Source organism: Struthio camelus, chromosome 38 (assembly GCF_040807025.1).
Source record: "Struthio camelus isolate bStrCam1 chromosome 38, bStrCam1.hap1, whole genome shotgun sequence".
NCBI lineage: Eukaryota > Metazoa > Chordata > Aves > Struthioniformes > Struthionidae > Struthio > Struthio camelus.
In genome coordinates this window covers 151,514-165,971 of record NC_090979.1, presented here as the reverse complement: position 1 = coordinate 165,971, position 14,458 = coordinate 151,514, and the positions used below count along the sequence as shown (strand labels likewise).

At 74.6% G+C, this 14,458-nt stretch overlaps 1 protein-coding gene across 1 annotated transcript; it reads left to right on the top strand.

Moving 5' to 3' along the window:
* The first annotated feature begins 2,428 nt into the window (after positions 1-2,428).
* Positions 2,429-13,994, top strand: MECP2 (methyl-CpG binding protein 2). The gene is given in 4 exon segments (XM_068924099.1): positions 2,429-2,476; positions 9,901-9,944; positions 9,947-10,229; positions 10,335-13,994. Coding segments are annotated over 4 exon segments (1,482 nt in total). The 5' UTR covers positions 2,429-2,441; the 3' UTR covers positions 11,455-13,994.
* Positions 13,995-14,458: the final 464 nt, after the last annotated feature.

Sequence of the window (14,458 nt, the reverse complement as noted above, 5' to 3'; positions counted from 1 at the left end):
CGGGCTGCGGCCCCCAAACTGCCCGTCACCCCCAGCCTCCCTCCGGAGCTCAGAGGGAGGGGGGCGCCCGGCCGCTGCCACCCCATCCGTCCCCCAGGGCTGGAGGGACCCAGGCGTCCGGCCGCCCTGCCCGGAGCCGAGAGGAACGCGCCCGCCGCCCTCCGGCCCGGCGCAGGGGCAGAGGAGGGCAGGTCTCCCGGCTGCCCCGGCCAGGCCCGGCGTTTACTCACGTCCACAGCCCACCGCCTCCGCGGCCGCGTTCGGGCGCAAGAGGGCTCCCTCGGCGCGGCGCGGCCCTGCCCGGGGCCGGAGGCGGCTGCCCCTCGGCCCCACTCAGCGGGACGCGACGGCCACCCCGGCGGGGCGCGCGGTCCTGTGGCGGGGCGGCCGCCGAGGCCGCGGTGCCCCCCAGGAGCGCGGGGCGGCTGCGGCGCCCGTGGCGGGGGACGCCAGTCGGCCGAGGCCGCCGCGGTGCTCGTGCCGGGGGCCCGAGGCAGCCGTCGCGGCCGCAGGAGCCCTACCGAGGGCGGCGGGCCGTCGGGGCGCCCGCCCGGGGGGTGGCGGGCCGTCGGGGCGGCTGCGGGCGCCCTCCCGGCAGGCAGGAACCAACAGGAGAGGCGGTGACGCCCGCGACCAGGGGCACGAGGGAGCCGCGAAGACGGAGGGAGACCCGCCGGGGACCAGGAGGCTCCCTCACGGGAGATGGCGGGGCAGCCTCGCAGCCAGGGGCGCGAAGCGGCCGTGGAAGCCGAGCCCCTACGGCGGTCGCGACGCGGCCGAGGTGGCTGCGGCACCCAGGCCGGGGGGGCTGCGGAGCCCTACCGGCGGGCGTGGGACGGCCGGGGCGCGAGGCAGCCGAGGGGACCCGACCGGGGGGCGGAAAACACGCAGGGCGGCTGAAGCAGCCCCGCTGGAGAGGGGGTCCCGGCCAGCTGAGGGAGCCCGGCAGGGGTGCCAGGGTGTCTCGGGGTGGCGGAGGGAGCCCGGTGGGGGTCCCGGGGTGTCCCAGGGCAGTGGAGGGAGTCCGGTGGGAGCCAGGGGGTCCTGGGGGCGGCAGAGGGAGCCCGGCAGGGGCCGGGGGGGGTCCCAAGGTGTCTCAGGGTGGCGGAGGGAGCCCGGCGGGGGTGCCGGGGGGGGTCCCAAGGTGTCTCAGGGTGGCAGAGGGAGCCCGGCAGGGGTGCCGGGGTGTCCCGGGGCAGCAGAGGGAGTCCGGCGGGGGCCAGGGGGTCCTGGGGGCAGCAGAGGGAGCCCGGCGGGGGTCTGGGGGGGGTCCCAAGGTGTCTCAGGGTGGCAGAGGGAGCCCGGCGGGGGTCCCGGGGTGTCCCGGGGCGGCGGAGGGAGTCCGGCGGGGGCCGGGGGGTCCTGGGGGCAGCAGAGGGAGCCCGGCGGGGGCCGAGGGGGGTCCCGGCCGGCCGAGGGAGCCCGGCGGGGGCCGGGGGGGGGTCCCGGCCGGCCGAGGGAGCCCGGCGGGGGCCGGGGGGTCCTGGGGGCGGCCGAGGGAGCCCGGCGGGGGCCGGGGGGGGGTCCCGGCCGGCCGAGGGAGCCCGGCGGGGGCCGGGGGGTCCTGGGGGCGGCCGAGGGAGCCCGGCGGGGGCCGGGGGGGGGTCCCGGCCGGCCGAGGGAGCCCGGCGGGGGCCGGGGGGTCCTGGGGGCGGCCGAGGGAGCCCGGCGGGGGCCGGGGGGGGGTCCCGGCCGGCCGAGGGAGCCCGGTGGGGGCCGGGGGGTCCTGGGGGCGGCCGAGGGAGCCCGGCGGGGGCCGGGGGGGGTCCCGGCCGGCCGAGGGAGCCCGGGGGGTCCTGGGGGCGGCCGAGGGAGCCCGGCAGGGGCCGGGGGGTCCTGGGGGCGGCCGAGGGAGCCCGGCGGGGGCCGGGGGCGTGGCGGCGCCGGCAGCCGTGGGGCTGAGGGAAGGGCCCAGGGCGGCGCCCGGCACGCGCGGCGGGAGGGGGAGGGGCCGCGCGGCGGTTGACGAGAGACCGTTAAAGCCGTTAAATTTCAAACCCCTTCTCAGCCCGGAGGGAGTGGAGGGGGACGGCTGCTCCCCGCCCCCTTTGGGGGCCGTGACGGGCGGTGCCGGCGGCCAATGAGAGGGCGGCGTCCCGGCCGCGGCCCAATGGGCAGCCGCGCGCGCTTCTGCAGCCCCGCCCCGTTTGGAACGTTGTAACTGACAGCGCTTCCCGCCAATTCCAACGGCCGCCGGGAGCGCGCCGGCCCCGCCCCCGGGGGGAAAGCCGCGAGCCAATCGGCGAGCGCCGCCGCCTTGAGCGGCGGGCGGCGCGGCCAATCGGCGCGCGGCCGGGGCGGGGCCCGAGCCGCTCCGGGTTTCCTCTCCGGCTCGGTTTGGGCCCCCCCCACACACACACACTCCCTCCCTCCCTCCCTTTCCCCCCCGCCCCCCCTCTCTTCCCCCCCCCTCCCCCCGCGGGTTCTTCGCTGCGAAGAAAATGGCGGCGGCGCCGAGCGGAGACGAGGAGAGATTGTGAGTGACCTGCCGGCGGGGGGGGGGAGGGAGGGAGGACGGCGGCGGCGGCGAGGGGGGGCGGGGGGGCAGAGAGGCGCCCGGCGCGCGCGGGCCGGGGCGGGGGGGGGGACGGGACCATTCGCCCCCCCTGGCGCGGGGGGGGAGCCGGGGGTAGAGGGGCGGCGGGGTGTGCGCGTGTGGGGGGGGATGGAGCGGCGGACGGGACCATCGCGCGCCTCCCCCCCTCCCCTCCCCTCCCCTTGCGCGCGCGCCCACCCCCCTCCCCTCCCCGCCTCTCCCCCCCCCTCGCGCGGGGGGCGCGTGCGCAGGTCGCGCGGGGGGTCCCGCCGCTGCCTGTTTTCCCGCGCGCGGGCGCGAGACCCCCCTCCCTTCCCCTCCCCGCCCGCGCGCGCCCGCCCGCCCGGCGCGGGAGGGGGGTGGGCGCCGCCAGCCGCGAGTGCGTCACTAACGGTCGCGCCCCCCCCTCCCCCCCGCGGGATGGGCGCGCGGGTGAAGGGGAGGGGGCCGGGCCCGCCGACCCCCTCGGCGCGGCCCCCGGCCTCGTGCTCCCGCCCGCCCCCTCGGCGGCGGCCGCCCCGGCCCCCTCGGCGACGTCCCGCTCCCGCCGGCCCCTCCGACGCGGCCCGAAGCGCCGCGCTCGCGCCAGGTCGGTCGGCAGCGCCCCGGCCCCGCCGGCCCCTTCGACGCAGCCCGAAACGTCGCGCTCGCGCCAAGCCGGTCGACAGCGTCCCGCTCCCGCCGGCCCCCTTGGCCCCTTCGACGCAGCCCGAAGCGCCGCGCTCGCGCCAAGCCGGTCGACAGCGTCCCACTCCCGCCGGCCCCCTCGGCAGCACCCCGGCCCCGCCGACCCCTTCGACGCTGCCCGAAACGTCGTGCTCGCGCCAAGCCGGTCGACAGCGTCCCGCTCCCGGCAACGTCCCGCTCACGCCAACCCCTTCGACGCGGCCCAAAATGTCCCGCTCCCGCCGGCCCCCTCGGCAGCGTCCCGCTCACACCGACCCCTTCGACGCAGCCCAAAATGTCACGCTCCCGCTGGCCCCCTCAGCAGCGTCCCGCTCACGCCGACCCCTTCGACGCGGCCCGAAATGTCACGCTCGCGCCAAGCTGATTGGCAGCGTCCCGCTCACGTCAGCCCCTTCGACGTGGCCCAAAATGTCACGTTCACGCCAAAATGTTTGGCAGCGTCCCGCTCACGTCGACCCCTTTGACGTGGCCCGAAATGTCACGTTCATGCCAAAACGTTTGGCAGCGTCCCGCTCACGTCGACCCCTTCGACATGGCTCAAAATGTCGCGTTCGGGCCAATCCATTTGGCAGCGTCCCGCTCATGCCAATCCCTTCGACATGGCCCAAAATGTCGCGTTCACGCCAATCCGTTTGGCGGCGTCCTGCTCACACCGACCCCTTTGACGTGGCTCGAAATCTCGCGTTCACGCCAGTCTGCTTGGTAGCGTCCCGCTCACGTCGACCCCTTCGACGCGGCCCAAAACGTTGCGTTTGCGCCAATCCGTTCGGCATCGTCCCGCTCACGCCAACCTATTTGGCGTGGCCCGAGACGTTGTGTTCACGTCGACGTGTTCGACGGCGTCCCGCTCTCTCCGACCCGTACGACGCGGTCTAAAATGCCGCGCTCACGCCCAACTGCAGCCGCGACCCGCTCGCGCCAAATTCTCCAGCGGCGTCCTGCTCGCGCCGCCCCCTTTGACGTGGTCCACGCTCGCACCAACCCCTTCGGCAGCGTCTCGCTCACGCCGACCCTTTCGGCGCGTCCCGAAACGCCGCGCTCACGCCGATGCCTGCGGCAGCGTCCTGCTCGCGCAGCCCCCTTCGACGCGGTCTGAAATTTCACGCGTGCGCCGACGCCTTCGGCAGCGTCCCGCTCACGCCGACCTCTCCAGCGCGGCTCGAAACGCCGCGCTCGCACCGACCCCTTCGGGGTGGCTCTAAACGTCACGGTCACGCGAGACCTTCCGCAGTTGTCCTGCTCGCGCCCATCCCGCTCGCGCCAGCCCCTTCAGCCCGGCCGTAAACGGCCCGCTCGCGCCAACGTTGCTCACGCCGACCCCTTCGGCGCAGCCCCAAATTCCCCCTCGTGCCGGTCCCGGCACCGAGCGCGCCTTACGCCGAGCCAGGCGTCCCGCTCGCGTCGCCCTGGCCTGTGTGCGCCAAACCCCTTGGTCCCGCGCCTTCCCCTACGCCTCGCTCGCGTCTGGAGCCGTCCTGCCGCCCGGCAGCGGCCTGCTCGCGCCAACCCGCGCCGCCCCGCGCGTGTGTTCGCGCCCTTTCGGCTCCGCTTAAACCTCCTTCGCACCGGCAGCCGCTGGGCGCGTTCCCGGTCGCGCCAAGCCGAGCTCGCGCGCCCGTCGTTGCTGCTCGCGCCGAGGCCGTCCGTGCGCGCCCGTCCCGAAGTTCTCCCGCTCGCGGCCGCGCGGGGCCCGCTTCCCGCCGCCGGCATCACCGTGCCCGTGCAGGCCGCCGCCGGGCTCCGCTCAGCTGACCTAAAGATCGTCTCCCGCGCACCGGCCGCGGACCTCCCGCTTGCCCGCTCCCGGCGGCCACGCCGAAAAACCCCTGCTTCCCCCTTTGCCGCGGGGCGGAGAGGGTCCCGCCGCCGGCTGCGGGGCGGCAACGAGCACCGGCGTCACGCGAGGGGCGGCAAGCCCAGGAAGCGCCGCAGCCTCTTCGGGGCCGAGACCGGCGCCGGGTTCGGGAGCGGCGTTTCCCTCCCGTCCGCACCGCAGCCCGGTTTTCGAGGAAAGGGAGACGGCGGCAGGAAGGGGCCGGCCGGGCCGCTCCCCGGAGCGGCGAGGAGACGCCCGGCGCGGAGGAGCCGTCGGGCTGGGCCGCTGGGGCGCTGTACCGACATGTTTATTTTTTGTCCACGGCAGCAGGGCTGGGTAAGGTTTGCTCCGAGCCGCGTCTCGCTCCCTTCCCCAGCAGCACCGGCCCGGGGACCCCGGGAGGGGGAGGCAGGCGGCGCGCCGAGGCCGTCTCGACCCGGACGCGGGCCCCGGGGCGGCGCGGCGGCTCCGGACGCGGCTCGGCGAGGTTAGTCCCCGCCGCGGCGGGACCCCGCGGGCCGCCGCGTGCCCAGAGCGGGGCCCCCGGCGCCGGAGCCGGCCGGGGCGGAGGAGGACTTGGCCGTGTCAGGAGGTCGTTGGCGGCGCGGCTGAAGGCGGAGGCGCGCGGAGGGGACTCGCGGGGCCGTCCCGCGCGGGCGCCTCGACGCCCCGCCGGCGCTTCCCCCTCCGCGCGGCGTTCGCGGGGGGAAGCCGAGGCCGCTGCAGGCGGCTCCCGGGGAAGCGATTGTGCAGGAGATTCATTATCGTGTTGTTGTTTTTTCCGAATCATAATAATAATGAAATCTGACCTTCTCCCATCTTCCCGCACCTCCTCCAGCGCGGGGAGAGCCGGGCCTGGGCGGGAGCTGGCGGGCAGCTCGCCGGAGAGCCCCGCGCCGCGTCGCCGTGGGGGGCCGCCCGCGCGGCCCCTGGCCACGGCAGGAGCTCCGCGCCGTGGGGCAGCGCGGCTCCGTTTTAAACCGGGCGCCGGGCCGGGGCCGGGCTCGCGTCGACTTTGGCCGAGGCGGTTCGGCACCGCGCGCCCGCTCTCGGCGTCGCCCGCGGCTCGGGTGGCGGCGGCGGCCGGCGCGGGGGCGGTTCGCCGTCGCCCCGGGCCCGCGGTGCCGACCCCTGCTCCCAGCGACGGATCGGGCGCCCGCTCGGGCCGGGAGACGCTCCGGGTATTTCTCCGCCTGGATGTTTTTGCCGGGGCTTTCGGCCGGGGCGCCGAGCGCTTTTTTCTCGCGAGCCCGGCCGGGGTTTTCGGACACGAGTCGTCGTGGGACGCTGCTGGGAGTTTCCCCTCGCCTCGCTCCGTCCCGAGCGGCTGAATGTTTCCGAGCACGCTAAAAGCGTCAGCTTTGACCTAAAACAGGCCCGGACCTGCCCTCCCCGAGCTCGCTGCGACGTGGTTTTCGGCTGTGGCGTGCCGGGGGCCGGCTCTCGCCCCCCGCCTGCCCCGCGGCGCTCGCGAGCCCCCGGGCGCGGGGTTGGCCTGGCCGGCGCGCGGCACGAAGGGTTTGAAAGAGCCCGGGCCCGGCCCGGCGGCACGTGGGTTTGGCGGCGGGGCGAAAGCAGGATGCCGGAGGGTTTCCTTTTCGAATTTCCCCCCCGAAGTTGGGCCGAGGCCGGCGGCAGCTCCCTTCCCCCTTCGCCGGCGAACCGGCTGGCGGAGGAAACGCAACTGTGCGGAAAGCGAAACTCGGCAGAAACGGGCAGGCCGGCGGCCCGGGCGCCTGGGTCCGCTTCCCGCCTTTTTCGCGGGTGCCGGCGCTCCGCTGCCGTCCCCGCTGCCGCCGGGGGCTCGCCCCCCCCCCCCGCGCCCCGCCGGCACGGAGCGGGCCGGGGAGGCCGCGCGCCGACTTGCGCCCTGGAGGCTCCGGCAGCGGCGCGGCCCCGCGGTGCCAGGCTCCGCGCGGGCTCCCCGGCCCGCCCGGCGGTGCCAGGAGCTGCGGTGCCGGCCTCCCCCCCGCCACCGTGGCCGACCCGCACGGGCACCGCTGCGCCCGCGTCCCCCTCGGCCCCCCGGACCCGGCGCCGCCGGCTGCCGCCCGGACCCGGGCTCCCTGGCCCGCTCCCGCGGCCGCCGCGCGAGCCGGTTCCCATATCCAGTGCGACACACGGCCTCCTGATTAGCGCTGGGCCTCGTTAGTGACACACAGGGGCCATTCTTTTGCGAGCGGAGGCGGGAGAGGCGGGGGGAGGCCGGAGGGGGGTCGGGGGCCTTGGCGCGGGGGGGAGCGGGACGGAGCCGGGAGGGGGGGCTGTTTAATCCCTGCTCTCTAATTGCAGCGCACATCCAGCGTCCGACAGATAAATCCATTGCTTTCTGCCAGCCGCGGGCGGCGTTTCTCCGCTGGCTTTTATCTCCGGCCGACGCGAGAGGGCCGGGGCCCCAACCCGGCTTTGAAAGGACGCCGGGGCCGGGGCGGGGGCCGCCGGCTGCCAGCGGCCGCCGCGCCGGGGAGGGAAGGAGGCCGAGCCGGCCGGCCCGGGACAGCGGCCGGCCCCGGACACGGCCCCATGCCGAGGAGCCCCGCCGCGCCTCCGAGGCGGCCTTTGATCCGGGCCCGGCTTCGCTCAGCGTCCCTGCCGCCGGCTCCTCGCCGCGCCGGGGCCGCCCCGGCCCCGGTCCCGTCCCCGCGGCTCCCCCGCTGCGGCCCTGCTCGCCCCGGCCGCGGCCCTGCGTGTTAAAGAGCCCGAGGCACAAAGGCCTCCCCGGGCGGCTTTATTTGGTGCTGCTTTGGTTTGGTTTTTGTTTTGCTTTTCATTCCCTCCTCCCGCCGCGGAGCGGGCGCCCCTGCTCCCCGCGGGACCCGGGACCGCCCGGATCGGCTCCGGCGCCTTCGCACAAGCGTTCGCTCTGGCGGGAGCAGCGGGTGCCTGAGCCTGACCTGAAAGGCGGCATCGTCGTCGTCCCCCTAACGAGCAGCCGATTAATTTCTTGCTGCCCTGCGACAAGCGGCGGAGCGAATCCGCGGCAGGGGCAGCTTCGGAGCGCCCCGGCGCCAAGTGGCCTCGTGCTCCCACCGGCGGCGGTCCGGCTCCGTCTCCGGCTGCGGCCGCCCAGGACCGTCCCCGCGTCTCCTGCGGCCTCTCCTGGTGCCGGCGGCGGCTCAGGGCGTCCCCTCAACCTCCGCGGTCGCCGTGTCTGCTGTCCCGCCTGCGGGAGGGGGAAAGGGACGGCGGCGACGTGGCCGAGAGCCGCCGCGGCCCCGGGAGGAGCCGCGTCTCCCGGGGGCGGCTCAGCACCTCGCCCCCCGGAGCGCTGGCGGCGGCTTTGGGGCGCCCAGAGCCGGGTTTCCCCCGGCCCGGCCGAAATCCCCCAGCAGGCGGAGGGGCCGCGGCTCCTCGGCGCCCGTCCTCGTCCTCCCCGCGGCCGCCCCGAAACGGGGGAGCGGGGGGCGACGCGTCTCCCCGGGCCTTACCTTGACCTCCCTTTTCCTTGCCAGGAGGGGACCGGCGGGCCGAGCGCGGCTCCACACCCGGCGCAGGCTTTGTCAGCGGGGAGGAGAGGAAGGCGAAGGGGGGGCCTGCGCTTTCGGGGGGCCGCCCGGCGAGGCTGAGAGGAGCCAGGGGCCGGGGCTTTTCGCGCCCGCAAAATCCCCGTGCCGGGGAATTAACGCATCTCCCGCGCGGGTGGACGGGCGGGCGCCCCGGCGAGGGGCTGAGCCCTCCGGCAGGACGCTGCCGTCGCGGCTTTGCCGGGAGCCCGCGCCCGCGGCGGGGAGGCCAGCTCCGCGCTCGCCCCGGCCGGGACCCGCGCGCCTCTTGCGTGCCGGGGCGGAGGGGGACGCCGGCCGCTCGGGGGTCCGCGGCGGCCCCACGCCGGCGAGCCCCCCGGGGCGGAGGGCGATCCGGAGCGGCCGTGCGCGGGGCCCGAGCGCCACCGTGTGCCGGCCGGCAGCGCGGCGAGCCCGGCCCGCGCCGCCGGCCGCCTGCCGCGCCGGGGGCAGCGCGGAGAAGCCCCCTTCCCCGGGCCGCTGGGCAGGCGGCCCCGTCGGCGCCCGGCCCGGCCCGGCGCCGGCCCGCGGGGCAGCGCACAGCCCACCCGGCGCTAAATTTAGCCGCAGGCGCGCCAGTCAGTCTCGGCCGGACCCTCGGCGGGATTCGGGGCGCCTTTAATTCCCGAGCCCGGATGGCGGCGCCCCGGCCCCAAGCCTCTCCGTCGCCCGCCGCGGGGGATGCGCCGCCGTCTCGTGGGCGACCCCGGCCCCGGGGGCGGCCCCCCTCGGCCCGGCAAGCGCCGCCCGGGGCACGTTCCCCCCGGGGCACTTCCCCTCGCCGTTTATTTACCAACACTTTGATTTTTCTGCAGCTGTAATTACAGCCTGAGCGCGGAGCCGTTTCTCCTCCCCCCTCCCCGTCGCTCCTCCTCTGCTTTCATCTCGGCCGCCGGCTCCGCCGAGAGAGTGGCGTTCGGCGGCGAGACCTCGGCAGCAGCTGGCGCCCGCCCTAGATACTTTACTTTATTCCCTCCCGGTTGTCCCCGCGAAGGGCCGGAGAGGCTCCCACCGCGCCGGACGGCGACGGTCGCCCTCCGCCGGGCCCGGAGGCTCCGCGCGCCAATGCGTTTGCGCAGCGCTCGCCGGGCAAACGCAGCCCCGGCCGTGGTGACGCGGCTGCGAAACGGCCCCTGCGGCCGCTCTGCCGACACGTCGCGGGCCTTCGGCGACGCGTTAGGGCGGCGCTGGCTGCTTCTCGCCGGGCGCCGGAGGCCCCAGGCTGCCGGCTTTCGGCCCGCCGGGCCCCCAGCGGCGCGACGGTGGGACGCGGGTGGGCGGGCGGGCGCAACGCGGCTCCGAGCGAGCCGGCGACGCGTCCGGCTGCCCCGGTGCTGACCCTCTTTTCCTCCTTGCAGGGAAGAGAAATCGGAGGAGAACTTACAGGGGCTGAAGGACCGGCCCCCAAGGCCAAGAAGGTGAAGAAGGAGCGGAAAGAGGAGAAGCAGCATGAGCCGGCGCAGCCCTCCGCCGAGCCGGCCGAGGCCGGCAAAGCCGAGACCTCGGAGGGAGCCGGGACGGCGCCGGCCGCGCCCGAGGCCTCGGCCTCCCCCAAGCAGCGGCGCTCCATCATCCGCGACCGCGGGCCCATGTACGACGACCCCACGCTGCCTGAGGGCTGGACCCGCAAGCTGAAGCAGAGGAAATCGGGCCGCTCGGCCGGCAAATACGACGTCTACCTGATCAAGTGAGTGCCGCGGCCCCGGGGGGGCGCGCGAGAGGCCCGCCTCGGCCCGGCCGGCAGAGGCGGACGCCGCTGACGCCCCCTTTTTCTCCTTCTCTCTGCCCCCAGCCCGCAGGGAAAAGCCTTCCGCTCCAAAGTGGAGCTGATCGCCTACTTCGAAAAGGTAGGAGACACCTCCCTGGACCCCAACGATTTTGACTTCACGGTGACCGGCCGGGGCAGCCCGTCCCGGCGGGAGCAGCGACCCCCCAAGAAACCCAAATCCCCGAAAGGGCCCGGGACGGGCCGAGGCCGCGGCCGGCCCAAGGGCAGCGGCTCGGCGAAGCCCAAGACGGCGGCCTCGGAGGGCGTGCAGGTGAAACGGGTCATCGAGAAGAGCTCCGGGAAGCTGCTGGTGAAGATGCCCTTCCAGCCGGGGCAGCCGGGGGCTCGGGCCGAGGGCGCCGCGGCCACCACCTCGGCCCAGGTGCTGTCCGTGAAGCGCCCCGGGCGGAAGCGGAAATCGGAGCCGGACAGCCAGGCCGTGCCCAAGAAACGGGGCCGGAAACCGGGCGGCGGGGCGGGGGCGGGCGGCGGGGCGGGGGCCGCGCCGGAGGCCAAGAAGAAGGCGGTGAAGGAGCTGGCGGCGCCGGCGGTGCAGGAGACGGTGCTGCCCATCAAGAAGCGCAAGACGCGCGAGGCCGTAGTCCTGGAGGCCCGCGAGGCCGCCAAGCCCCCGCCGCCCGCCCCCGAGCGCAGCCCCAAGGGACCCAAAAGCGCCAAGAGCCCCGGGCGGCGGAGCAAGGAGGGCAGCCCCAAGGGGCGCACCCTGGCGCCCGGCAAGAAGGAGCGGGCGTCCCCGCCGCCGCCCCCGCCGCCGCCCCACGCCGCCCCCGAGCCCCCCGCCAGCCCCAAGGACAGCGCCAGCCCCCCCGCCCCGGCTCAGGACTTAAGCGGCAAGGGGTGCTCGGAGGAGAAGGGGGGCCCGGCGGCCAGCGACGGCTGCGCCAAGGAGCCGGCTAAGACTCACCCGCCCCCTCCGCCGCCCGCCGCCTACAAACACCGAGGGGAGGCCGAGCACAAAGACACTGCGTCCTCCTCTTCCTCCTCCTCCTCCTCCTCCTCCTCCTCTTCCTCCTCCTCCTCGTCGGCGGCGGCTCCCCCCCCTCCCAGCGCCTCCGTGCCCCGGCCCGCCGGCCGGGACGAGGCGGTCGACACCAGGACGCCTGTGCCCGAGCGGGTCAGCTGACTGTGAGCGCCCAGCGCGCGGGGCCAGGCGCACGGACGGACGGACGGACGGACGGACCCCCCCCATCCTCATCCTCATCCTCCCTCCCCCGACCCCCCCTCCCCGCGCGCACGCAGGCAGCCGCACGCACCCCCTGTCCCCGCGCACACGCCGCCCTCCCTCCCTCCCTCTCCCTCCCGCTCCAGGCAGCTCTCCGAGGGTCCCCCCCCAACACACCTCGTTTTTATTACCGAAAAGCACAGCGAGGGGCGCGGAGACCCCCCCCCGCCCCAAAACGGGGCCCGAAACCACTTTGCACTTTCGTCTCTAGAAAGAGGAGGGGGGGTCCCCTTCCCCCCCTTCCCCGCACGCTCGACCGCGTGGCGCCGCTGCCCGGGGGACGACCCCCTCCAGCAGCGGTCGGGGCGCTCGTGCGAGGGGGGCGCTCGTGCGGGGGGGCGCTCGTGCGGGGGGGGCGCGCGCGCGCGGCCTCGGCTCGGCGCTTTACTCGTTCTTCCAGGTTTATTTTTGGGGGGTTGTTTTTTTCCACGTTTTTAGCCTAGGGAACCATTTGCACTAACCAAGCCGTGGACGGAGGCGCCGGGGGCCCCCCGGGATGTGCCTTTGCCCATCCGCCGCCGTGCGCCGGCCCCCCTCCCCGGCTTGGCTACGGCGCGCGGCGGGATCCGGTCTCGGCCCGCTCCGGAGCGACTCGGGATTGGGGCGGGAGCCGGCCCGGAGCCAATTGGGAGTGACTCGATGGAGTGGGATCCAGTCTCGAGCCAATTAGGAATGAGTTGGGGGGGGGGGCAGGTCCAGTGTTGATCGAAGGCTGAGTCGCTCCGGATCGGGGTGGGATCCAGTCTCGAGCCGGTCAGGAGCGACTCTGGATTGGAGTGGGATTTGGTCTTGACCCAATTGGGAGAGACTCTGGATTGAGGCGGGATCTGGTCCTGAGCCAGTCAGGAGTTCTCCCAACTGGGGCGGGATCCGGTCTCGAGCCAATCCGGAGCGGCTCTGGATTGGGGCGGGATGCGGTCTCAAGCCAATCTGGAGCGGCTCCGGATTGGGGCGGGATGCGGTCTCGAGCCAATCTGGAGCGGCTCCGGATTGGGGCGGGATCCGGTCTCGAGCCAATCTGGAGTGGCTCCGAATTGGGGAGGGATCTGGTCTCGAGCCAATCCGGAGCGGCTCCGAATTGGGGAGGGATCTGGTCTCGAGCCAATCCGGAGCGGCTCCGAATTGGGGAGGGATCTGGTCTCAAGCCAATCCGGAGCGGCTCCGGATTGGGGCGGGATCCGGTCTCGAGCCAATCCGGAGCGGCTCTGGCTCAGGGAGGCCCAGCCTCTGTGCAGTTGGGAGTGACTCCGCACTGCAGGCAGGATCTGGCCTCAGTCCAGCCAGGAGCAACTCTGGATTGGGTCGGGATCTGGTCTGCGCCCCAGCAGCCCCGGAGCAGGTGGGGAGAGCGGGAGGAGGATCCGGCCGTGGGCCAAGGAGTAGGGATTGCGGATCAGGGCGGATCCGGCCTCAGCCCGACTGAGAATGACTCTGGGTTGAGACGGGATCTGGCCATGATCCAATTGGGAGTGACTTTGGATTGGAGGGGCGGATCCGGTTTCCATCCGGTGGGGAGTGACTCTGGATTGGGGCAGGATCCGGTCTTGATCCAGCCGGGAGTAACGGTGGGCTGGGCTGGGATCTGGTCCCACCCCAATCCGGAGTGACTCCGGATTGCACCGGGATCCGGTCTCGAGCCAATCCGGAGCGACTCCGGATTGGGGGGGGGGGAGGAATCCGGTCTCCGCCCAACGGGGAGCGCCTGTGCCGCCCCCCAACACCGCCCCCATTCGGGGGCCGCCCAAAATCATGCGCGGGGGGGTCACCGCCCCCCCAATCATTCGAATCATGAGTTTTTCCCCATTTCCTCGGCCGAGCCGGGGTCGGGGGGGACTCCCCCCGTCCTGCACTTTACCGGCCCCCGGGAGCGGCGGGGGGGCCGTTTCGGGGGGTCACCGCCCCGGGAAGTAGCACTGGCGCGAGGTTCTTCCACGCCGCCGCGGGGGCCGGGGGGGCCTGCGCCCCCCGTCTTCCCCCCGCCAGGGACTGTTAGCGCTCGCCCCCCCCAAACTCGCCGCTTTTGGGGGTTCCCTGTTATTCCGTGTCCCCCCCCCGCCCCGGTTCGTCATGGCAATAAAGGTGGGGGGGGGCCCGGCCTCCCCGGCCCCCTCCGCGGCCCGGGGGGGGACGCGGCCCCGTCCGCCAGAGCCCCGGTCCCCACCCCGCCCTGTCCCCTTCCCCCCCCGGCAGACCCGTTTTTGCTAAAAAAACAAAAGAGAAAAGAGCAAAAAAAAAAAAGAAAAGAAAAAAACCACACACAAAAGAGAGCCGAAGTCGCGCCGGGGGGGAGCAGGGCCGGGCCCCCCCGGCCCCGAGCGCAGAGGCAGCGAGTGGGTGCGAATGTAACCGTCCGTGTGCGGAGGCTCCGGAGATAACCCTGTACCTATTTATTATATATATATACGACAGAAGACGTTTGCCTTATAAATTTACAAGAAAAACCACGGCTGTCGATTCTTTTTGGGCGGCTTCGCGGCGTCCGCGGGCCCCGTCCCCCCGCTCCGCTCCCCCCGCGCGGCGGCGGCGGCGGCGCCCCCGCTCCCCGCTCCCAGCAAAGTACTCGGCAAACATGCTCTCCGCGCTTTAGTTGCATCTCTTGTTGGTAAGTACTGTAACCTGTGCTAGATTTGATCTATAAATCTGTGTAAACCCAACGCCAGGCTCGTCTGCCGTCATTCATTAACCGGCACGCGGGGGAGAAGGGCCCCGAGCGGCTCTGGCTGCCCGCGCGGAGCCGGAGCCGGAGCCGGAGCCAGAGCGAGCGGCAGCGCCCGCCGGCCCCGCGGCTCGGGCGCATCCGCAGACGCCGTGGCCGGGCGGAGGTTTCCAGTGCCGGATCAGCGGCGGTCGGCGCCGGGGACGCCGCAGCTGGGCGGAGGTTTCCATCACCGGTGGATGGATCCAG